The sequence below is a fragment of the Balaenoptera borealis genome, assembly GCF_965194805.1.
Source record: "Balaenoptera borealis genome assembly, chromosome: 14".
Classification (NCBI taxonomy): Eukaryota; Metazoa; Chordata; class Mammalia; order Artiodactyla; family Balaenopteridae; genus Balaenoptera; species Balaenoptera borealis.
In genome coordinates, this window is record NC_138875.1 from 23,839,879 (window position 1) to 23,862,684 (window position 22,806).

The 22,806-nt window shown below is 52.9% G+C and overlaps 1 protein-coding gene across 5 annotated transcripts in view; it reads left to right on the forward strand.

Moving 5' to 3' along the window:
* The window catches only part of MYO5B (myosin VB), a 360,038-nt gene that overhangs the window by 326,896 nt on the left and 10,336 nt on the right, over window positions 1-22,806 (forward strand). For 2 of the 5 annotated variants that reach the window (XM_082355410.1, XM_082355408.1), the window contains exons 27-35: window positions 3,535-3,600; window positions 6,803-7,042; window positions 7,915-8,015; window positions 10,979-11,056; window positions 14,260-14,458; window positions 15,950-16,043; window positions 17,455-17,598; window positions 20,774-20,925; window positions 21,504-21,593. In XM_082355410.1, coding sequence (XP_082211536.1) covers window positions 3,535-3,600; window positions 6,803-7,042; window positions 7,915-8,015; window positions 10,979-11,056; window positions 14,260-14,458; window positions 15,950-16,043; window positions 17,455-17,598; window positions 20,774-20,925; window positions 21,504-21,593 — 1,164 coding nt within the window. The remainder of the gene's footprint in view (window positions 1-3,534; window positions 3,601-6,802; window positions 7,043-7,914; window positions 8,016-10,978; window positions 11,057-14,259; window positions 14,459-15,949; window positions 16,044-17,454; window positions 17,599-20,773; window positions 20,926-21,503; window positions 21,594-22,806) is intronic. The other 3 variants (XM_082355409.1, XM_082355411.1, XM_082355412.1) reach the window with 3 other exon arrangements.

Sequence of the window (22,806 nt, forward strand, 5' to 3'; positions counted from 1 at the left end):
CACAGGGCCGCACTCTGAGGGTGCTGGCGTCAGAATGACCCAGCTCACTCCTGCCAGGGCTCACGGGGTCAGGTGTGACCACGAGAGGTCATGCTGGGGCTGGGTTTCAGGGAAGAGCTTCATCTTGTCTTGATGGCGTATTGAATCTTCTCTGCAAGTGCCCACATCACGCCAGTCGGACAGGAGTCAGCTTCCCCAGTACCTTCAGGGCAAAGAATTTCCAGTGGTGAAGCCAGCAGGGAGCCTGTGTCATTGTCACCCACTTGCAAAGAGAACCAGGGTGTAATTAGAGTATAAACACAGTTGACCTTCGAACAACTCGGGCTAGGGGCGCCCAACCCTCTGCACAGTTGAAAACTCACCTGTGACTTATAGTTGGCCCTGGTTCTGCATCTGAGGATTCAACCAATCACAGATTGTGTAGTGCTGTAGTATTTACTATTGAAAAAAATGCACGAATAAGTGGACCTGTGCAGTTCAAACCCATGTGATCCAAGGGTCGACTATATAGGCGAAAGTCAAATCTTAGAGAAAATCAATGCCTGTTTGTACCTGGAATCTGGTGTGGACTTGAGTTTAGTCCCATTGGGTCAGGGGCAGACCAAGTTTGCAGTCACCCAGGACTGCAGCCTCTCCTCAATCTAAATTATCATCAGTATCTTGGGTCTTGAAAAGATATTTTTTGAAACCTTAGTGTCCCCAGATGTATCACTCCATCCCAAGGACCCGTTGGGCACCTATGCTATGCTCAGCACTGTGCTGGTGCCGGACTCATAGTAGGTGTTCAAAGTGTTTATTAAATGAGGGAGATACAAACAGAAGAGAAATCCCCCCATTGACTAGATTATAAATTCGAGGAATGTGTAATCTAGGTCAGGAGGACCAGACATAACACGGGTGAAGAATAAAAAATAACATTGGTAGCGCTCAGATAAATGCCAGATTGAGTACAAACAGGTTGGTGCTGTAGGAATAGAGAGCAAGTGGTCCTCCACTTGCTATGAGGACTGCTTCTAATGGGATATGAGGCCGTTTCGGACATGGCTCACATCATTAGCTGACCTCACTGTGGGTTTGTGAAAGGCCTTGGGTCTGTTCTCAGACTTGAGTTACCCCTTGTGGGGTTTGACCCCCTCCCTGCATCCTCAGCCCTACCCCCACCCCACCCCTACACACTTTCTCCTTTTGTAACACCCAACTTCCCTTTCCAATCAAATGTGATACAGATGTTGATCGGTATTACTGGTAAATTCTTGGGGTTTTTCCTGAGCAGTAAGTGGGGAGGTAAATCTTGCTGATGGATTTAAATCTTTCAGGTGGATTAGATTCAGAATGGAGGGTGAAAGGATTAGGTTTATAAATGACTCATTCAATTAGAAGAGAATCTGCCCTGACAGGCGAGCACAAATCAAATAGATGAAAAGCTGCACAGACGTCAGACAATGCCTGACGTGAAAGTTCCTGGCCGCCCAGCTGTCCCTGAAGGCTCACTCTCCAGGCTCCCCACTGCAGAAATGCCAAATAATTTTGGAATCTTGGCTTTAGGACTTCTGCTTGTCTCGAAACCGGATAAAAAGGGGTATATCTTTCATTAAAAAATAATCACCAAGCAAAAGTTAGAACCGCAGGCTTGGCTCACAGCCCTGTAACGTGCATTGAGGATCTCTGTTTAAGAAGAATGACCTTGTTTCTGCCAGAGTTTGGTAAGAAAGGCAGAAGTGGGCCAGAGGAGAGTATGGAATCCCTCTGCAGAAACCCTGAAACTGAGCTTTCAGAGATCATGTTCTTGGATCTGCCCTGGGTCCCAAGAGAAATTCTGAGCCACCTAGGTCTCTGGTCTGGAGCGATATGGCCCAGGTCTTGGCTATAGAGAGAGGCCAGGCTCTGGATGAGGAATGACAGGGAGGTCTGTAGGGAGCCTGTCAGCGAGGGAGTCACCTAGCCTGTCATGAGGTGGGGCCTCTGGGACAGTCCATCCATGTGTTTGACTTCCCAGCCATCTGGCTCCCTTTCCCCGGGCCTGGCAAAGTCACCACGGCTATCGGGGATTCCAGTGGGCTGTCCACTTAGAAACATAACTGCTGGTCCACCCTAATACAGCTCCTCAGATTTGGATAGACGATCTCCATTTTCCAAGAACCTAATGCACTCAACAGTAATCCATGGTCGTGCGGCAAGCCCATGCTACGTAGAACACAGGTGCAGGCCTCTCCCCAGGCCAGCGGGTTATGAGCTGACCCTGAGCAGTCACATCCCCGACCACTGGGGGTGGTGGGAGGCGAAGCAGAGGCTGGTACCCTGGAGCGTCGCTTTCCCAGGTTGCAGGCTGGAAACAGTGCAGCCGGTGTCACAGTCCTCGACCTGGATCCAGCCCCAGTCTCCAAGCCTGGGACCCACCGAATCCATCCACAGCTGGACTTCAGGTTGCTAGCACTGTGGATACCTAATTAAGCACTGTCAGATTTTAGCCCCAAAAACCCATCTTATTCAGGGACTATCACTCACCACTTGAAATCACCCCGAGCAGTTAACCATTTGTGAAGGTGTTTCTACCCCTTCTCATTGGACAAGTCAAGCCAATAGCTGCCAAACAATGATAGGAGTCATTGGCTCGGCTGAGTCCTAATGGGCTGGTGTTCCCGTTGTTGCTCTCCACACCCACCAGCTGTGGAGCTGTGAAGTGTGCACACACACACGTTCCCCCCCACCCCCCGCTGCCAAAAAATAACTAAGAGGGGCTCTTAAACCTCGTAACAAGTACATCATTATTATATGTTAACCTTCCTAATAAGCACACAAGTCTAACGGTGCTGGTTTCCTAGGACTACTGAAACAAAGTACCACGAACTAGATGGCTGAAAACAACATAACTGTATTCTCTCATGGTTCTGGAGACCAGGAGCCAACAATTAAGGTGTCAACAGGGCCGTGCTCTCCTAAAGGCTTTTGGGGAGGATCTGCTCCATGCCTCTCGTTGAGTGTCTGGACTGCTGGCGGCCCTTGGCATTCCTCGACTTGCAGCTGTGTGACTCCCAGCTCTGCCTCTGTCTTCAGTTCACGGGGTGGGCGGGGGGGGTCTTCCCTGTGTGCGTGTCTTCTCCCATTCTTATAAGGACACCAGTCACGGCAGACTAGGGACCATCCTAATGCCCTCATCTTGACTTGATTATATCTGCAAAGGCCCTATTTCCAAACTGGGTGACATTCACAGGTACCAGGGGTTAGGACTTTGGTGTATCTTTTTGGGGACGTGGTTCAACCCATAACACAGTGTTATTTGTGTTCAACCTGTAGGTACTTGTGAAGATCGTGTGAATAAAGTTATGCAGGGGATGTGGGCAGGCAGGAGGGAGCTCCGTGGTGGCCTGAGGTAGTGAGCTGCATCTTGGCAGGAGGGAGGCAGACATACAGAGGGCGGGAGTGCCGGGCACAAGCAAGGGCAAAACAAGCGCGTCCTGACCGTGGCGGGAAATCGTCCTGTGGAGCAGCTGCCTTGCAGCCCGTGCTCACCTCTCTGCCTCTTCTTCCACGCAGGCGGAACAGCCAAGTAGTGACTTAGATTTGGACCAGGATGCAGATCTAGCCTACAATAGTCTGAAGGTAAGATTCTTGGAAGACAAGCTTCCTTAACTCACCCTACGGAGGACGGATGATGGTGCGGGGCGACAGCAAGTCCAGTCCTGAGCTTCCGTCTACGAATAAGTGGAGCCGTAAGCCCACAGTTTCCCCTTCCCGCACTTGAGTTTCTTCATCTTTGAAATGAAGGAAAATTTGTATTTACTCCGAACACCCCTGACACAGAATGTATGAGTTTTCCACATCAAGCAATTCTCCAGTTCTCTGTGGACACCAACTAGGAGTCCTACAATTAAATTCAATGGTGGCACAAACTTCCGAGGGTTAACACAGACCCTGCTGGTTAGGGGCTCAGCCCCACAAGACTGCCACCTCTTCAGATGCCAATCACATCGGTGGGTCCCCAGGACTCTGCTACGATCATGGGTTCCCGTGCCCCCTTCCTCACATTTGATAATTTGTTAGAACGGTTCACAGAACTCAGGAAAACATTTTACTTACTATTACTGGTTTACTGTGAAGGGTACAACTCAGGAAAGGCCAGATGGAAGGGGTGTGACGCATGTGGGAGGGGACTCGGAGTGTCCAGCCCTCTCCAGGCACCTCCACGTGTTCATCAACCGGAAGCTCCCAAACCCTGTCACTGAGAGGTTTTGTGGAGGTTCCGGTTACACAGGCATGATGGGTTAAATCATTGGCCGTTGGCGTTTAACTCCATCTTCTGCCCTCCTCCTCCCTTTTCCTAAGGTCGATGGGTGGGCTGAAGGCTGCAGGGCTCTAACCCCAGGCTTGGGTCCTCTGGAAGCCCCCATCCTCCAAGAGTTACCTCAGCATAAACTCCAGCGTGGTTGAAAGGGGCTTATGATGAATAACAGAAGACACTTCCCTCACCTCACCACTCAGGAAATTCCAAGGGTTTAGGAGCTCTGTGCCAGGAACCAGGGACTAAGACCAAATATAATAGAAGATGTTCCTCTCACCTCTAACACTAGGAGGTTACAAGAGTTTAAGAAGCTCTTCCAGGAACCAGAGCCAGAGAGCAAATATATATTTATTATTATGGCACGTGTATCTTACCTACCTGATACAGTTTCAGTTAGAGTAAAATGTGCCGGTGGAATGGACTCACTTTGAAAAACAATCCAGACCAGCATGGAGATATGTAAGGCCGAGGGCTCTCCCAGCGTGTCCAGCAGGAGGTGGCTGGGTGGAGGGGGGAAGGCCTCGGGTCTGAGGACAAGCGGGCCTGCATTTACCGCAGCGATGCGGCGGGCGGGCGGGCGGGCGTGGGGATGTACAGAAAAGGGGCGTTAGATGGAGCATTCCCACTCCCCTGTCCTCTTCCCCAGAGACTTGGGAGTTGGGAATTTCTCCAGTGTGCCAGGGCCACTCAGCCTGGTCCCACTTACAGGACTGCAGATAACTCTGGTAACAGCCGTATTGCTCAGGAGAACAGCCCTGAGTCATTCCCACAGCTTTTTGAACAACTAGGGCCACACTAATGGTATAAGAAGAGGGTGCTAGGTAGGTTTTTCTCTTTTGAATTATTGATTAGACTTACTTCTCATGTGATATTTAAAAGATTTAACACCTTCCCAGGGGCAGGGGAGTCTCTTGCTGTGATAAATGCCTGTTACAGGGCTTTCTGTACGCCATCCTTCAGCTGCCTTTCCTGAGGGAGGCTTAGCCCCAGAGGAAGAAAAGGAACACGGGATCTTGTTACAGGCTATTGGGGCATCAATCTCACCCCTCATTTTAAAGATGACAAAATGGTCTATCCCAGTGGTTCTCTTAAGAGGGGTCCTGGGACCAGCGGCATCACCGGGATCATGCTAGAAATGCAGATTCTTGGGCTTCAGCCCAGACCTGCTGAATCAGCAGCTCTGGGGCGGGTCCAGCAGTCTGGGTTTTAACACACCCTCTGGGGATTCTGATGCCCACTCAACTCTGGTCGGAGCCAGAGGAAACTTCAGCCACCATCTGGTCTCAGTTCCTTGAACCACACCTGAGAAAGCAGAGGTTCCAGGGGCACAAAGTTGTACCAGAGTGAGGACCAGAGTGAGGACCCAGGGCTCCTGCCTCCCAACCCAGTGCTCCTTCCCCAGGCAGTGCTGGCTTGTCCTGGGAGGGCACACTGCAGCAGAAGGAAGATCACCCAGGCTCTGAGTGGAGTCTCAACTCCTGAACTTAATAACTAGACTCACCAGTAATCACCACACCCCAGGGCCCTTCTCATTTCTGCAGGATCACTTGTCTCCATGTCTGGTCCCAAATCTCCCAGAAATGACCATGTGTGTGGTGCAGTAGTGGGAAGGACCCTGGACCAGCCTCTGAACTCACTGTGAGCCTTCTCTGCTCCATCCTCAGCTTCCTCGTTCGTTCAGTAAAGGGGTTATACCCAGTGATCTCCTAGCTTTGTGATCCTGTGGCTGTGATGAATGTGTAACCAGTGCCCAGTTTTCCATGTTCTTGGTTTTCTGTGGGAAATTTTGAATCCCATATATTTCAGGGCCCTGTCAGCAATTTATGTGTAATTACTAGACTTTAAATTATCTGACTTCATCTCAAACACAAAGTTAAATATTTTACCTAGAAAATGTTAAATACATTCCAAAACTGAGTTTCAATGGTATTTTTGGCTCTGTATACAGGCAGTGTTTTCTCTGCTAGCACTGGCAATTGGCGGCTTTCCGTATGACCAAAACGATGCTCTTGGTCTGTTCTCCAGAACACGAGTCCATGTGACGCTCCTTAGAGGAGAGGGGCAGGGAGGCCTCTCTAGACAGATAAGTTTAGGGTATCAGGCGTTTTATACTCTCTCTTGGAAAGTCAAAAAATACATTAACATATTAGGGTTCCAGGAAGTCCTGTGTTAACAATGTTTAAAATTGTTAACCTAGCACTTCCACAAAGAAGGGTTTCATAGCCAAATACACCTAGAAATACGAACCCCACTGAATCGCTTAGAGGATTGCGACCATACAGGCCTCATGTCAGATCCTTGGCACCCATAACTTGGGGGTCTGGGTTCAAGTCCAGGCCCCAGCTTTGACCACTTGCTGACACAGTCAGAACGTATACTGTGTGTCCCGTCGTTAACACGGGAAGGTTGCTCTTAGCTCCCCAGGTGGACAGGGCAGGTGGTTAAGGAAGGTGGAGGAGGAGGCCCCCCCGGGGACGGTGCCCGGGCTCCAGGGAGTGAGTATGTCGCCGGGCTGCCTTCCAGAGGCAGGAGCTGGAGTCGGAGAACAAGAAGCTGAAGAATGAGCTGAACGAGCTGAGGAAAGCCGTGGCCGACCAGGCCTCAGAGCACAGCGCCGCCCACGACACCCATGACAGCTACTGCCTCCTGCTGAACCAGCTCAAGGTGGCCCACGAGGAGCTGGAGGTGCGCAAGGAGGAGGTGCTCATCCTGAGGAGCCAGATCGTGAGTGCCGACCAGCGCCGCCGGGCTGGCAAGGGCTCGGTGAGGAGAGGGGGCCGCGGGCGGGGCATTGGGGCCACGGTGGGGGGAGAGGTGTGTTTCTTAGGTTTCTTTACGCAGGAGGGCCTTCAGCCTAAAATAGCAGCGTCTTTTAGAGTCTCCTCTAAAAGTAGAGCAAGGTACCTGCTGTCCTCCCAGCATAACTTTTCACAGGAGACTTTGCTGGAAGTTTCTAGGATCTTCTGAAGTTACTCAATAGGAACATGTTCCAAAGGAATGAGGCTCAGAATTAGAGTAAACCTGGGCCACGGCCTAAGCAACCCCCTTGGCCTGGTTTTTCACCTCAGGTCTTGCCCCTTGCTATTTACTTTGTTTCCCAGGTAAAGAAAGTCTTCCCTCTCTCTCAGCTCTCCCGGGGTGACAAGTCCAACTTAGCGTTTGTTCCTAATGTTTCCGCCTCCTGCACAGATTGAGGAGCAGGCGGGAGGGGCCGGAGGCCACCTGGGCCGCTCTGGGCCTGGGCCCAGGGGGCAGGGGAGCTGGGGCAGGTGGGCAGCACTGAGTGTGCAGAATTCCAAACTAAGACAGGTTTCAGTCATCTCCTCTGCCTTCGGGGAGCTTTCTCCTCCAGGGACACCATCCTTGCCTCTCCCTCCCCGCCTCCCCCAGCCTCCCCTCCACCCTCTCTGCCTTTCACAGCCGGGCCTCTGACTGTGACTGTGATTCTCCCTGATTCTCCCAATGTGATTTTTAAAAGTCACGTTCCTGCCGGGGATTAACCACTGTTATGTGAAATCTTCTGGTGCCTTTGTCTTTTCCCAAAGGCTCGTTTTTCTCCCTCTGTGTATAAAGTCATTTCATGACAATTGTTTGTATAACCAGAGTTATTTATTTTTTAATCTGGGACGTTCTAGGAGCCAAACATCAATGCCAGAACAAGTTGGCCTAACAGTGAAAAGCACGTGGATCAGGAAGACGCCATCGAGGCCTATCATGGGGTCTGCCAGACGAACAGGTAAGCCCCGCCTTGCGGTCACTGTGCCTGGAGGAGGCGACGGGGAAGGAGCCCTGCCCAGCCTGGTACGCGAGGGCCACTCCTCAGGCACTGACCTTGCGCTCAGCCTCAGGGTGTTGGTTTTTATAGGAGAAAAATGAGGAGGAGCAGACTCGGTGAGTCCCATGCTCCGAGGAAGCCTGCTGTTAGCATCAGCGAGACTCCAGTGAGCACCCCTGGGGCATCCAGAACCCGGGTTCTCTGAAAAGCACTGGGGAAGGGAGCATCCCTGGGAGGTTTGACAGGAGGAGAGGGAAGGACTGGCTGGGAGCGGCTTTTCTCGTTGAAACGGAAGCAGGTGCCAAGTGAGCCCATCTGAGTAGTAGCAGAGGGGCTGCTCCAGCTGTTTGCCCCATCTGCCAACTTTACTCAGCCCAGCTGGTGGACGCACGTGACAGTGGGCCCCATGCCCTGTCATTTAAGACATGGAACCCAAGCCGGGCACTGCAGAGATTGGGTGGGAGAATGTGACCACTACCATATTGGCTAAAAGGAGATTTCCCTGGACGTTAGCCTGGACTAAATTCCAGGACTTTCCCACTTCTGGTCCCTCCTCAAGGAGGAGCTACGCAGGGTTAAGGCAAAAGAGAGTGACTGAGGGAGGCAGCAGGGCCCCGGGACACAGGACAGAGCAGGGCCCCCGAGGTAGTGCAGCCGAGCACTTGAGAGTGTGCACGGGGGTTCCATTCGCTTAACAGCTATTTAGGGAAACTTCAAACTGCTCAGTGCTCGGTTTCCTCACCTGTGAACTGGGGACGGTCTTAGCAGCCTACCACATAGGGTGACTGAGGTTAGGCGAGTTAGTCCGTGCAAAGCCCTCAGAGCAGTGCCTGCCTATGATAAGCATGCAGTAAACATCAGTGTTGTTGTAGCCACTATTATTACCTGTGCCTCTGTGGGCACTTGTAAAACCGGAGCTGGCCTTTTCCCTGGCTACCTGTCTCTCTTCCTGAATGTTGATCAATCATTAAGCATTTATTTAAAATTGCTAAAAACAGCAAGTGCATCCAGAAAGTTGTCAGTAGTGGGCACTGGGAGTGCAGCATGAACCTGTTTGCAGGAGTGTCACCGAACGACGTGAGGACTTCCCAGGGCTTTGATTCCCAGATCTTCTCATCTGGCCCCTCTTTCTGTGGATGAGAAAACTGAGCTACTCAGGCACACGACGGGCCTGTAACTGAGTCAAGGTAGAATCCGAAGGCCAGACTCCCAGGCTGGGCTGCCCCCAGCCCACTGTGTAGGTGATCGGAAGGTGAGGGTATTTTAGCAGGCCCCCAGGAGGAAATTCAGTTTATTTCAAGAGGAGGGAGAGAAGGAAATGAAGGTGAATCTCTGAATGCCAAAACTGAGTCAAGATTTAGTCATTTTAAATCATCTTGGGTGAAGATAAGAAATGAGATGAATAAGAAAAAGGAACACAGGTGATATTTTAACATTTTTTAAAGGGAAGAAGGAAACTGGGAACTTGGTCCTGACAAGCGAGTGTGCTTATCTTTCTGATCTTCATGGACCATCGCTGTTATCAGCCCCCTTTTTGTTCATCCAGATGGTTGTCAGGCACCCAGACCTAAGTATAGGTATTCCCAGGGGATGCTTAATTCCCTGGATTTGTCTTCCTTTGCAGCAATAATGATGATGGTGATAAAATAAAAATAGCTTTTCTTATATCTTAAAATAATTCAGTTCCCAGCAAACCCAGGGTACAATAGGGAATTAATAGCCTGTGAAACCGAGTTAAGTATAGAAATGAGCCTCTGCCTCGGGGAAGGGAAGCCAGAGGAACCAGTGCCCCAGTTGCCCCACACCTGGAAATGACACTGGTGGGTTTGTCCCTCTTCCAAGTCCTTGAATCCCAGCAGCAAGGGAGGACAGCAGTGGGCAGGCTGGCAGGGCAGGAGGATTAGGACGTGATTCCTGGAGCCCAGACAGCGAGGACATCCTTTCCAACAAGGGCTGCTCCCTGCAAAGGTGCTTTGAAGACAGAGTTGCTTTTCCTGTTATGGAGAGTGTTCTGGTTGAAATGTAAATTGTATTATGCAGGGATGATTTTGGAGTTGGGGTGACTGGAGAATTTATCGTCTCCCTAGAAAAACATATACACTGAATTTTGCTTCGATTTCTGGAGGGGAGTATAGACACACCTCCCCACCCAATCACAGCCCCTCTAAGAGTACTAGTCTCCAAGTTCAGAACATTTTCACTTGCTAACTTTCATAGTTTATAGAGTTCTTTTTCGGTCTTTGCAACTGTGTCTTGTGTTTTCAAATTTGGAGCAAGAAGCCAGTGTTGAGGGCTCTGAGAACAGCCACAGGAATATGTAGAGCACTTCTGCTTCCAAACGCTCTCTCATTTTCACACCTGGGGAACTAAGAGAAACCAGCAACGTTATTACCATTTTATAAATGGCAGAACTAGGGTAAAGAGAAGGCTGGTCCGTGCCCCAGAGATGGGCTGCAGCAGACAGGCTGGGTGTTTGGAGGGGCCGTCTTCTCAGGGCTGTCTGGAACCAAGTGCATCAGGGTCTTCCCGGGAGAGACGGGCAGGTGGGCTGGGAGACAGAGGTTCCTGCTGCTCTCGGGCTGGCCTCGCCTCTGGGCGTGCACCCAGGTCACAGAGCTGCGTGGGGGCAGGGGTGTGGCCAGGGCTCAGGTCTGGCTCCAGGAACAGGTAAATGCCCCTGCCCTGCCCATGCTGCAGATAAGCAGAGCAAGTGCCAGCCTCTGCTCTGTCTTCAGGAGCGTGCTTTCCGGCCTGGGGTGATCAGTGACCCCACAGGAGGAGGTGCTGGTGATGGGAGGGAAAGGAGGGGAGCTGGGCGTTCTGGAGCCTACCCTCCTGCCTTTCCACACCTTGGCTGTAGTCTCTCTGCTGCCCTCTCTGTCCCTCTACACTGGACGCCCTGTTTTTCTGTCCTTTATTTCTAGCAAGGCTGAGGACTGGGGATACTTGAATGAAGATGGAGAGCTCGGCTTGGCCTACCAAGGCCTAAAACAAGTTGCCAGGTCAAATGTGTGCCTTTCTTCCCGTGTCTGCTCTGTTCTGTCCGCTTGTGTCCATGCTTCATTGTTTTTCAGCTGGAGTGGATGCGAGGGCACAGTTCACGGGGGGTGAGACGGGGAGGGGTGTTGGTGGGTAGCCCCTTGCCTGGTCGTCTGTCACTTTGTGTGAAGGCTGCTTGTCTGGGTCAAGGTGGTAGCACTGGATGGCTCACGGGGACCTTAGAGGCCACCGGCTGCAGCTCGCTCACTCTGCAGGTGAAGGAATGGACTAGAGGGAGTTAACGTGGCAGCAGGCGCACGGCTCTCTAGAACGAGGGGAACTTAATTCTGTGGGTTTCTGAGTCTGTGCTGCTTCCATGCTACATACCGAGCGTCCTGACTGCAGGATCAGCCGAGAGCATCGGCTGCATTTGAGCTGCTGGCCGTGCTCCAGGCACAGGGGTCCTGGCAGCCTGCCCTCCAGCACGTGTGCCAGTCACCATTGCAGTGACTGCCTGGAGCTCATAAGAGCTGACCAGCCCAGCGCCAAGTGCACGTCAGGGTCGCCGTGTCTGACCCTCACCGCACGCTCATGGGGCAAGGACACTGGGGCTTGCAGGGTGTGAGGAACTTGCTGCTTGAGCAGAAGATCCAGAATGTGAACCTGGTTCCATGTGCTACTGGAGCCTGAATCCGTAGCCCTTTTGGCCATCAGCCCTGGGTGATCAGCTTAGCAAAGGAAGTTAGACGTGTGCAGAATTAACACAACCTGACGATCACATCGCACGCTTCCTGCCAGCGCGTGGCTTTTCAGGGCTGTGGCATAGCTTCGTGCGCTTGAGATTCCCAACAATAGGCTTGTTTCCCAGTAGAGGAAACAGGCTGGGCGAGGTGGCGTGAGTGCTGTGCCCGGCACCCTCGGCCTGATGCTGGCGGGCTGCAACGGGAGCCCAGTGCCTCTCGCATCGTCTCCCGAGTTCTGCCTGCTGATGACGTCATGGAGGTCCCATTACAGTATCAAGAGCCTCTCTTCTTGGCAAAAGAAAGTTGAGGTCAGCTGGTTCTCGACGCAGCATGTCTCCTGGCTGTGGGTTCAAACGTGGCCCCACCTGTGAGCAACATGACATCTGGCTTCATTTCCTCTCTGGTAGAATGTGGATCAGAATCAGACCTGCCTCCTCGGGTCATTGCAAGGAATAGATGAAGGTGAAGCACTTTGCACATGCCTGCCACGTAGAAAGCATGGAATAAATATTAGCTGCTACTTGTATCATAGTGGCTACTTTGGAGTAAGATCAAATTCCTGTCCCATCTAGAAGTTTGTTTTATTTTGGGGTGGGAGGGGGAATAGGATGCGCTTTAATACATAAAGAAATGAATACATTAATAAAACAAAGAAGGCATAGCCCTATGCCTCAGGAGATCCAGAACCAGATCTGCCACTGGCAGTGGCCTCAAACCTCTCTCACGTTTAGTTTTCTCACCTGCAAGGTGAAGTGGCCAGCCGGGTGCTCAGGCAGGGGTTCTCCGACTTTGCACAGAACCCTGGACTAAGTCACCCAACTACAGTCTACATGGAGGTTAAGAAAGATGTGAGCAGCAAACTCACAGCGCAACCCGGGAACGAATCCTTTGGGCAGAGATCCTAGAGCCCAGGCGTTCCGGTCTATTTCTCTCATTACATTTATAACTTACTGGTGATTACTTTTAGTTTATTGTAGCCAAGATTGGATGTTATCTAAATATTGTGTGTCCCCTAAAAATGCTGATTCAATTACCAAATTACTTTCCACAGTCCTCGCATTGTTGTTTTCCTTTGGTGATGCTTCCTGTGATGAATGGGTGAATCAGTCATTTCCGTCATTTCTTCATTCATTTGTGTCACTTTGCTGAGAAGTCCCTGGGGCCAAGCACCGCACCTGGTGCCGCCGTGGAGCTGACCAAACACAGGGTCACTTCCATCTGGGACTTCGCGGTGTAGACTTTCCCCTCTCTCTTGCTCCCTTGTAGATTTGCTCCCTCCTGTCTTGTGGGAATTATCTCCTCCCAGAATGACAGCAGAACTAGCAGAACTGCAGAAACATGGAGCTGTCTCCTAGGCACTTCCACGGTCCTGACTCTGCTGAGCTCTGGTCACAGTCTTTATCTGCATCCCAGGGAGAGGGTGGGGTGACCAAGTCAGGAGGCTTTTGATGAAAGTTTGTTCAAGTAGTTACGCCCAAGAAGACAGCATCATAGTCATATCAGTAATTAACTTCCTGAAGAGGAGGCTGCTTCAGAACCTTCCTTAATTCCTTACCCGTTCCTCATAATAGAAGGTGTCTCCCAGAATTGCCCAGAGAGTCTCCCCGAAGCTTCTCCCCAACCTTCTCCAGATCTTCTCTAGGTCTCTCTGCTTCTTGTCATGACAGCAGTTGATCTTAAACCTCCCCCCAGATCACTTGCAATTAGTCTTAGTTTCTATTTTGACTGGGGAAAAAATGTATATAAAAGGCCAGAGATGAAGTGGGGGTAAGGTAAATAAAAAGAAGGGATCTTTCTGTAGAGAACAAACGTGTGGACACCAAGGGGGGAAAGCGGGGGGGGGTGGGAGGTGGTGTGATGAACTGGGAGATTGGGATTGACGTGTATACACTAATATGTATACAGTAGATAACTAATAAGAACCTGCTGTATTAAAAAATAAATAAAATTTAAAAATTCAAAAAAAAAAGGTAAAAAGAAAGGATCTTTCTAAAACTTGCAGAGAATCTACTAAAGGGAAAATATGCAAGTAATATAGCTAGTTCAGTCTACCAGAGTTTTGTCTTAGCAAGGAGATTCTTGTGAACTTTGGGCAGATATGGATGCTTTTATTGAAAAGATGCTATAAGAAATTTATTTCTGCTGATGATATTTTGACATGGAGACAATCTCTCAATCCCAGACCAATAGACTGTGCTCAGGAACAAAGAACAAAGGGATGAGGGTGGTTGAGAAAAAGGCCTAAGGCCAGGGATGCTGCGTTTGGCCTTGATTCCCTGTCCTCCCAGAGGAAGGCTGGCCTGCTTGCCTGCCCGGCCCCGTGGACCTGCTCCCCGCCGTGTCCGTCCCCTGTTGGTTTCATGCAATTGCTGCTGCTGCTGTGTCCCTGCTCGGCTGCTCCCCTGTTGCGTGTCCACGTGTGGCCCCTACTTGGGGGCACAGACACAGGCCACCCGGTTACCTGCCCTCCTTCCCGGGTGCAGGTTGCTGGAGGCCCAGCTGCAGGCTCAGAGCCGTGAGCACGAGGAGGAGGTGGAGGGTCTCAAGGCCCAGGTGGAGGCCCTGAAGGAGGAGATAGACAAGCAGCAGCAGACCTTCTGCCAGACGCTGCTGCTCTCCCCGGAGGCCCAGGTGGAGTTCGGCGTCCAGCAGGAGATGTCCCGGCTGACCAATGAGAACCTGGTGAGTCGCCGTGCCCCGTGGAGCCCAGCTCTGGGAGGTCACGTTCTAGAAGAAAAGGGGACCGGGAGTGGCCTTTCGCCAAATGGACAAGGTTCATGTGCTTGGCCCTGTGGTAGGAATAGAGAGTCTAGAAATCTACAGTCAGCAAGTGTTTGTGGAGCTATTTTATTTATCTGTTAATGTATAACTAACTTCCCCAAAACTGAGCAGCCTGGAATAGCAACCACATTTTGCGGGTCAGGAATTCTGGCAGGGCTCAGTGGGGGTGACTTGTCTCTGCTCTACTGTGGTTGGAGGGGGCTGGAGGACGTGAGACAGCCCCAGTCCTGTGTCTGGGGCCTCAGTTCCCCTCCACGTGATCTGCTCTCTGCACAAACGTGGCCGTCTTTCATTGGACCACCATGGGCTGCTTCACGTGGCAGCTGGCTTCCAACAGGATGAGCTGGGAGGCCTCTTAAAGTCTAGTCCCAGAACTGGCCCAGGGTCGCTGCTGCCACGTTCTGTTGATTGAGACAAATCTGGGCAGATTGAGTGATGGGGATGGACTCTTCCTCTTGCTGGAGGGGAGGAATGGTTGGTAGCCATCCTGGAAGTAACCACAGGAGCCGGGCAGATGCCAGAGAAATGAAAGAGTCTCTGTCCTCAGAGAGCTAACAGGCTAGTAGGGGAAGCAAGACATGTTAAAAAAAAGAAGAGAAAGAAGATGGTGTTTCCAAAAGCATGATTCTACATGGGATTAACAAGTATTACAGAAAAAGAATTGTAGGGGAGGCTTGACCTGAGGCAGGAGGCACGAAAGGGACGTCACCCGTGCAGAGGAGGAAGGAGAAAGGGAGCCCAGATGTTTTCCGAGGTTCCACAGGGGCGTGTTTGCTTCTGTCTCCTGTGTCACTCCTTGTCACAGTGTCTCTGACGGTCATGGAGCTCCCTGCCTCCACTGCCCAGCTGGGTCAGGGTGACAGTAATGCTGTTCCAGGTCCCAGGGGCTGATTTTCTCCCTGTGGCGGTGGCTGCTAGGAGTTAGGCAGCCACTGAAGGGCCCAGGCCAAGAGCCCGTTTTGCTTCTGGGCCCCAGGTAACCTCGCTGGCCTGCAGGCTCGTCCAGCTGACACCTCCCCGCTGCGCTCTCACGCCTTCACCTGTCCATTCCTTCCCGGGGCACCGCCCAGCCACCTGGGGACCCTGAGGGTCTCCTGGGGGTTGACATGGCAACCTGAGGAGGCTTGGCCTAGAGAACTGTGGGTTGGGCAGGGCACCAGGCAGCCCGAGCCCAGAGGAGCCTGCCGTCCAGGCTGAGAGAACACTGTGACCCATCTCCCATTTCGTGGGTCCAGACCCGGGGAGCAGCAGGCTGCTTGGGGCGACCTCCTGCTGGACCCGGAGCCTGGCCTCCTTGACGGCTGCCTGTGAGCCAGGCTGGGCCCCGGATCCCACCCCTGCCCTCCAGGGCGGGATTAGATCTGTTCTCACACTGCTTCCTCCTGCTTTTAGGACCTTAAAGAACTGGTGGAAAAGCTGGAGAAGAACGAGAGGAAGCTCAAAAAGCAACTGAAGATTTACATGAAGAAAGTCCAGGACCTGGAAGGTAGGGTGTGGGTGCGGGTGTCGTGAGCCACAAGTGTGCTCGGCCACCCTCAGGGAGGGGACTGCCTGCCCGGCCCAGACACTTCCACTTCCCCCACCTGCTGCCGCCCCGGCCCAGGGCAGTCACGTGACAGAATCACGCAGACCCCAGGCGCTCACCCAGTCTCAGTTTGCCGGAACCTGTGCTAACGATCCACAAACCTAGCAGGCGTTTGGGTGCTGACTCAAGCTGCGCGGCGAGGGGCAGCTGAGACAGTGGCCCTGTGGTCCTGCGTTCAGAGGGCTTAAAGCTGGGAGGCAATACCTTCTGGTTCGGAAGAATGCTCCGTAATATAAAGCCCCAAACCACGGGGGCCCTTCTCCACGCTACAGTAGTCAGGGAGAGAGGTCAGTTCTGTGGTTAAACTTCCCAACTGGAATCTGGCCCAGAGAGGTCAGGCAGAGATTTAAATCAATCTCCCAGAAACCCCCAGAATGTTCTCTTTCCTTGACTCCCCGCTGCAGATCTAATCACGTCACTCCCCACCCTTCTTTGCACATCCTGCCTTGCTGGGAACCCTCTCTTTGTCCCCTCACCACCTGGGATACCCCCCCATCCTTCCACCTCAGCTCAGGAGGTACGTCCTCAGGGTTCCAGTCCCCTCTTTTGCTGTCCTGACACCACACAGCTACGTCACAGTTCCCATCACAGGTATTGTTTAATCACCTGCTTATGTCCACCTGCTGCTCTAGACAAGGCTGTAGGAGGGCAGGGCTGTGTCCTGTTCAGCCTTGGGCCATTGTCCCCATACCCCACATGCCCTTCTCCATCTTTGGATTTCTCTTTTCTGTTCCTAGAGTTCTCAAACTCCCAGTCACTCAGGCTTTTTCTTCTCCTCCTCCCCTCCCTCTTTCCCCCTCCCTCCTTCTGTCCTATCCCCTTCCTCCCTCTCTCCATCCCTCCTCCTTCCCTCCCCCTCCCTCCTTCCTTCCCTCCTCCTCCCTTCCTCCCCTTCCCTCCCTCCTTCCTTCCCCCTCCCTCCCTCTCCCTCCTTCCTTCCCTTTCTTACAGCTGGGTGGGGAAAAAGAAACAGCTCCCCAGCCGGATAGTTGTACATCCTGCACCTCACATCCTTCCCGAGTTTTCTCTGGTCCAAAACCTGCCAGTTACCATTTTGGGTGTTTCCACAGCCCCTGTCCTGAGTAGCCCCTGTCCTGAGTGGCCCCCAGTGCCTGATGCTAAGCTCCTCTGGTCACACTTGGACTGTGGCCCAGGCTGCAGGGACAGACCATGTAAGGAGTGTGACAGCCCAGAGAACCCAGAACCCTGGGGCCCCAGACCCAGGCCCAAACCCCACCCACCTGAAATGACCCCGCCCCCAGGCCTGAGCCTGGAGGTCTCAGTTCATCCTCCGTCCCTCTCTCCTGCTCAGCTGCCCAGGCATTGGGCCAGAGCGAGAGGAGGCGCCACGAGCTCAACAGGCAGGTCACCGTGCAGCGGAAAGAGAAGGACTTCCAGGGCATGCTGGAGTACCACAAGGAGGACGAGGCCCTGCTCATTCGGAATCTGGTGACAGGTCGGGCCCTCTGTGGCATCCCACCCCCAGCCCCTCCTCCTCCACCTCCTGCACAACCCCCATCCCACAGACACCCCCGCCCTCTTCCTCCTCCCCCATCCTCCATCCCCCAGCCACTCTCACCCACCACCTCGAGCTGCTGCACTTCTGACCAGCTCCCAGGTGATACTGGGGTTGGTGTGTGGGCTGCCCCCGGGGCCGCATGCAGGGCTCTTGGGAGCTGCTTTCCTTGCCAGCCCCGGGCCTGGTTTGCCAGTTGTACCAGCTCTGACCCTTCTGGTCTTGCATGCCATCTGGCTGCAACATGCCAGCCTTCCTGCTCGGTGTTCAGCCCAGTTCATCAGCCGCCTGCAGAGCCGGCAGGAAGAGTCCTGGACCAAAAAAGGAGGGATCTTTGGTGGTCTGGTCCTCTGGTCCCTGAGCTACTAGCTCCATTCTCCAGTCTCTTAGTTCTCCCATCTATAAAATGGGGATGAGGATACTGACCCCGCCCACCCCACACTTGAAATATGACAAAGGTGAAGGTGCTGTGTTAAAGCTGCGAAACCCTTCTCGAATGTGAGGAATTCAAAGAGGTGGTAGCTTTTGCAGGGGTATTTGGAGTTCAGATAAGAGGTAAATGTTACTTTAGAGAAATGTACGTTTATTGAAGTCCCAGTCTGCTGAGTAGTGGGCCAAGGGCTGCGGAAAGAATGGAGCGTGGCTTCAGCCTAGCAGAGATTTTGCTTCAGCTCTTTGTTTTGGGTATTTTTAGTAGCTGAGTATTTTGCTCTTTTTATAAAGGTTAATTTCCCCACAATTGCCTGACTACTAAATGTGATGTAAGTTCACCTCAAATTTCCTTAACCAGGCTGCATCTTGTTCAAACACCGTTAGGAATGAACCTTTAATCTCTGATGAATGAAACTCAAAAGTTCAGAGCATCAGAGCAAAAAGAATAATAATGGTGGAGGCTGCTTGTGCCAGCCAGTGGGTGGCTCCCTCCCGCGGTCATGGCTCAGGTGGCCCCAGGCAAGCTCATCTGCGAAGCCGCCCGCACACAGCACGCGGTCACCTTCCCTCCAAAAGACCCTTCCACACGAACACCGGAATTCCACTGATCCCGGCTCAGGTGCCCAGTGTTGGCTGGTTACTGTGGACGATGGAGAAAAGTAGAGCCATGGTCCCTGCCCCCAAGACACTGCCATTTAGCTGCTATGGGACTCAGATCACAATAGAAAGTTCCAAGGCAGGACAAGCTATCTGCAATCTGCATACGGTCAGGCTCGAAGCAAGAAGCTGTAGGTTGGAAGTCTGGGCCTTAAAACACATTTTTCTGTATAAATGTTATTGGCATTCTAATTAGAGCCAAAGGCCAATCCGCAGTCATCTGTTAAGCCTATGAGATGCCCAGATGTTAACCAGGTACCTGGAGTATTATGGCCTGTAGGTGTATTTGAGGCCAAGTACCCACTGGAGAAGCTGGCAGCACATGCACAGCCCCAACCCTAGGCGGCCCTGACCCTAGGCGGCCCTGACCCTAGGCGGCCCTGACCCTAGGCGGCCCTGACCCTAGACGGCCCTGACCCTGGACGGCCCTGGCGGAAGATCTGAGGAGTTGCCCCTTCCCCTCCCCCGGCCCCCCTGCAGGTGGAGGGGAGGTGGTCTCCCTCACTGCCTTTCCGAGCCTAGAGGTGGCTCCTGAGGCCTGGGCTGGGTGGAGCTTGGGGGTGGCGGTCATGAGGGTGTGGGGTGCGGCCTGGGGGTGCAGTGAGCACGCCTGGAGTCTGAGGCCCGTGGCCTTGTGCCCGGGCCTCGCGCTCGCCTTCCATCTTGCCTGTCCCTGGGCCTCTCCTCCTCCTGCTCTGGGCCCCCACCAAGCACTGCTGCTCTCAGCCTGGCCTGTGCCTCCCCGGGCCTCCTCTGGCATGGAAAGCAGTCTGACAGCTTCTCCCTGGCCCTCCAAGGGCTTTGGCAGGAAAGGACCAAAAGGCTGAGCAGGAGTCTGCAGTTCACGGGGAGGCCCACCAGCCGCTCCCGGTCCTGCCAGAGCACACGGGGTGCGGCGGTTTAGAGGAGAGTGGTTGGGCAGGGACGGGGAGGGCAGCTGTCCCTGAGTGTGGCCAGTTAGCGCTGGCCAAGAGGGAGGCGGCGGCGTGGGGAGGGGAGAGCAGCTGTGGCCAGTCGGTGGCCTGCTTGACCTGCTGGCTCCGAGCCTGTCCGGGCGGGCGGGCGGGTGCTGCCACGCGGTTTCCGAGCCGAGGCCCGGACGCGCTAGGAGTTGCTCCAGCTCTCCCAGCCCCCGGTACGCGGGCTCCGTCTGTGGGAGCAGGCCTCGCCTTCTTGCTGCTGCAGGGCCCGTGTGTCCACCAGGGGAAGCTTCCCTGGTGGTGCAGTGGTTGAGAATCTGCCTGCCAATGCAGGCGACATGGGTTCGATCCCTGGTCTGGGAAGATCCCACATGCCGTGGAGCAACTAAGCCCATGCACCACAACTACTGAGCCTGTGCTCTAGAGCCCGTGAGCCACAACTACTGAGCCCGCGGGCCACAACTACTGAAGCCCACGTGCCTAGAGCCCGTGCTCCACAACGAGAGAAGCCACCACAATGAGAAGCCTGTGCACCGCAACGAAGAGTAGCCCCTGCTCGCCGCAACTAGAGAAAGCCCAGGCGCAGCAGCAAAGACCCAACGCAGCCAAAAATAAATAATTAAAATAAATAAATTTATAAAAAAAAAAAAAAAAAAAAGAGGGGAGGGGAGGGGGGGCAGCTGTCCCTGAGTGTGAGGGCCCCGGGGCAGAGGGGTGGGAAGTTCTCGCCCCGGCCGCCTGGTGAGGGAGCCAGCGCCCGTCTCCAGCCAACCTCCGGCCGCGGCCCCTTCTTACCGTGTGTAAACTCGGGCAGGGCACCACCTGTGGATTCTTTTCCTCCATGTTGTAAGGACGAGGAGTGAGGAGCCTATTTTAAACACTTAGGAACATGATTTTTGTCTGTTTGGGGTTTTTAACTAGTTTCTGAATCTACCGGTAGTCAAGGTCAGAGGGAATCTGTGTATCAGGGCAGCTTCTCCCCTGCTCCTCTCCCACCCCCATGAGGAGCTACAGGAAAATGCTAAAATTATGGGTATTGCAGGCCAGGATTCTTACAGCCCCGAGCATCGGCTATAAATCTAATTCTTGCTGTTTGTTGCCGGTAGACCTGAAGCCCCAGGCGCTGGCGGGCACCGTGCCTTGCCTCCCTGCCTACATCCTCTACATGTGCATCAGGCACGCGGACTACGTGAACGACGACCTCAAGGTGCACTCCCTGCTGACCTCCACCATCAATGGCATTAAGAAGGTCCTCAAGGTCAGTGTCCAGGCCGAAGGTGGTGGTGTGTGGGGAGCTCAGTGAAAACAACAGGTCACCTTCGCTTCTCTCTGTCTGGGTTTTGTGATCCAAGTTCTCCAACATCTCCAGCTCTGAAGGTAAATGACACCTGACCTCTAGATAAACAGGATACCAGCATGTTTCACCACGTGCTCCCCAACACCCCTTATGTTGGATCACTGATGGTGAGAACCTGCCAGGCCAGCTGGCCCTGTGCTCACAGTAGAGCCCAGGGCTGCTGGAGTCAAGCTCGTCTGTGTCACTTTGCTTCGTCGTCGTCAGCTGTAGAGGCAGCTTGTCCCCCACGTGTGTGGACCACTGATCAGGGGACCAGGGCTGGGTCGTACATCATCCCCGGTAGTGGAAGAGCAGTAACGCAGCCTCGTGGGGATGGCTCTCTTCTGTGTGACTGTGATTAGTAAGGGCCCGCTTTCCGTCGGATCTGCTTGGGGCCTACTGGGTAAGAGAAGGAAACGTGGACATGGAGGGACCAGGTAAGCATTTGACCAGATGGGAACCACTTACTCGTAACCAGGAACGTCTTTTTCTTTTCACAGAAGCACAGTGATGACTTTGAGATGACATCGTTCTGGTTGTCCAATACCTGCCGCCTCCTGCACTGCTTGAAGCAGTACAGCGGGGATGAGGTGAGTGTAAGATAAACCCAGTCCCCTAAAGTGCACTTAAACACCGTCGAGGTGCCCCGTGTTCTTCAGCGGTTAGGCCCTCGTTTCCTTGGGCACAGCAACACCTGTTCCACTTCAGAGCACCTCAGATCTCAGGTCAGAATGGAGGGCGGAGGTTTCGGTCATAGAAGGCATCTCTGTTTTGTCCAAATGTCATTCTGAGCTGCTTTGTATCCCTTGAAGAGAGGGTGTGAGATCTTTGGAGCACCTCTGGGACCTCAGGCCCTGGGCGTGCCTTCTGCACCTGTTCACTGGAAGCAGGAATAAGGCAGGCCTCGATGACCCCGAGGGCCCCTGGAAAGCACCCTGAATGAATAAGTGGATTCGTAGGGAAATGAATTTGCGTAACCCATCCATCATCTGAGAGCCCTCGGGACTCCCCCTGAAAACCCTGTGACCTTAATTTTCGGAAGCAGTCCTAGAAGAGCCCCATTTCTGTGAATGCTGGCAGAAAGCTCAATTGTCTGGGATGTCAGATTGTCTCCTAAGCCAACCAATTAGTTTGTCCATATTAAGACAGACAGTGATGGTCCAAGAGAAGAGGCGCAATGTAATTGAACTACATCTGTGCAAACTGACCCTGAGGCCCAGCTTCGAGCTTCTCAGCAAATTCAGTTCCTTGGCCTGAGGCCCAGCTCACCCCATCACTTAATGTTCTGCTCTGGACCTCTAGGGTCCAGCTTTATCTAGAACTCACCATTCCCACTGCTGGTCCTTGAAAGAACTTTTCCCATGCTCTGCATTCAGCCCAGTGACCTAGTAACATACGGCCCATTTTCACCCTAATTTCTCCGGTGAGAATCCCAACTCGTCCCAGGCACTGCCCACTCCCAGTGCCCTGCAGGCCTCCTTGACTTTCCTTCTCCCCTTCCTTTCACATATCTCACTCTCCACCCTCCCCAAGGCCAAGACATAGTGTAAATCAATATAGTGCAACAATTTTGAAAGCTTTATTCCATCTTTTGTGCCAGAACAAGTTTTCACAGACTCTTCTCCCTGGGATAATAAAAGGGTATGCCATGCCAGTCAGTGTTGCCACCCTTGGAATGGGACTTGACTCCATCTCTCTCCTAGAATCAGAACTTTGATACAGCTGCTTTTATTATGAAAGGGAGTGGGTTAAATATTAAAGAAATAGTGTTTACTGTATTATTGGAAGAAATGGGCTTCATTT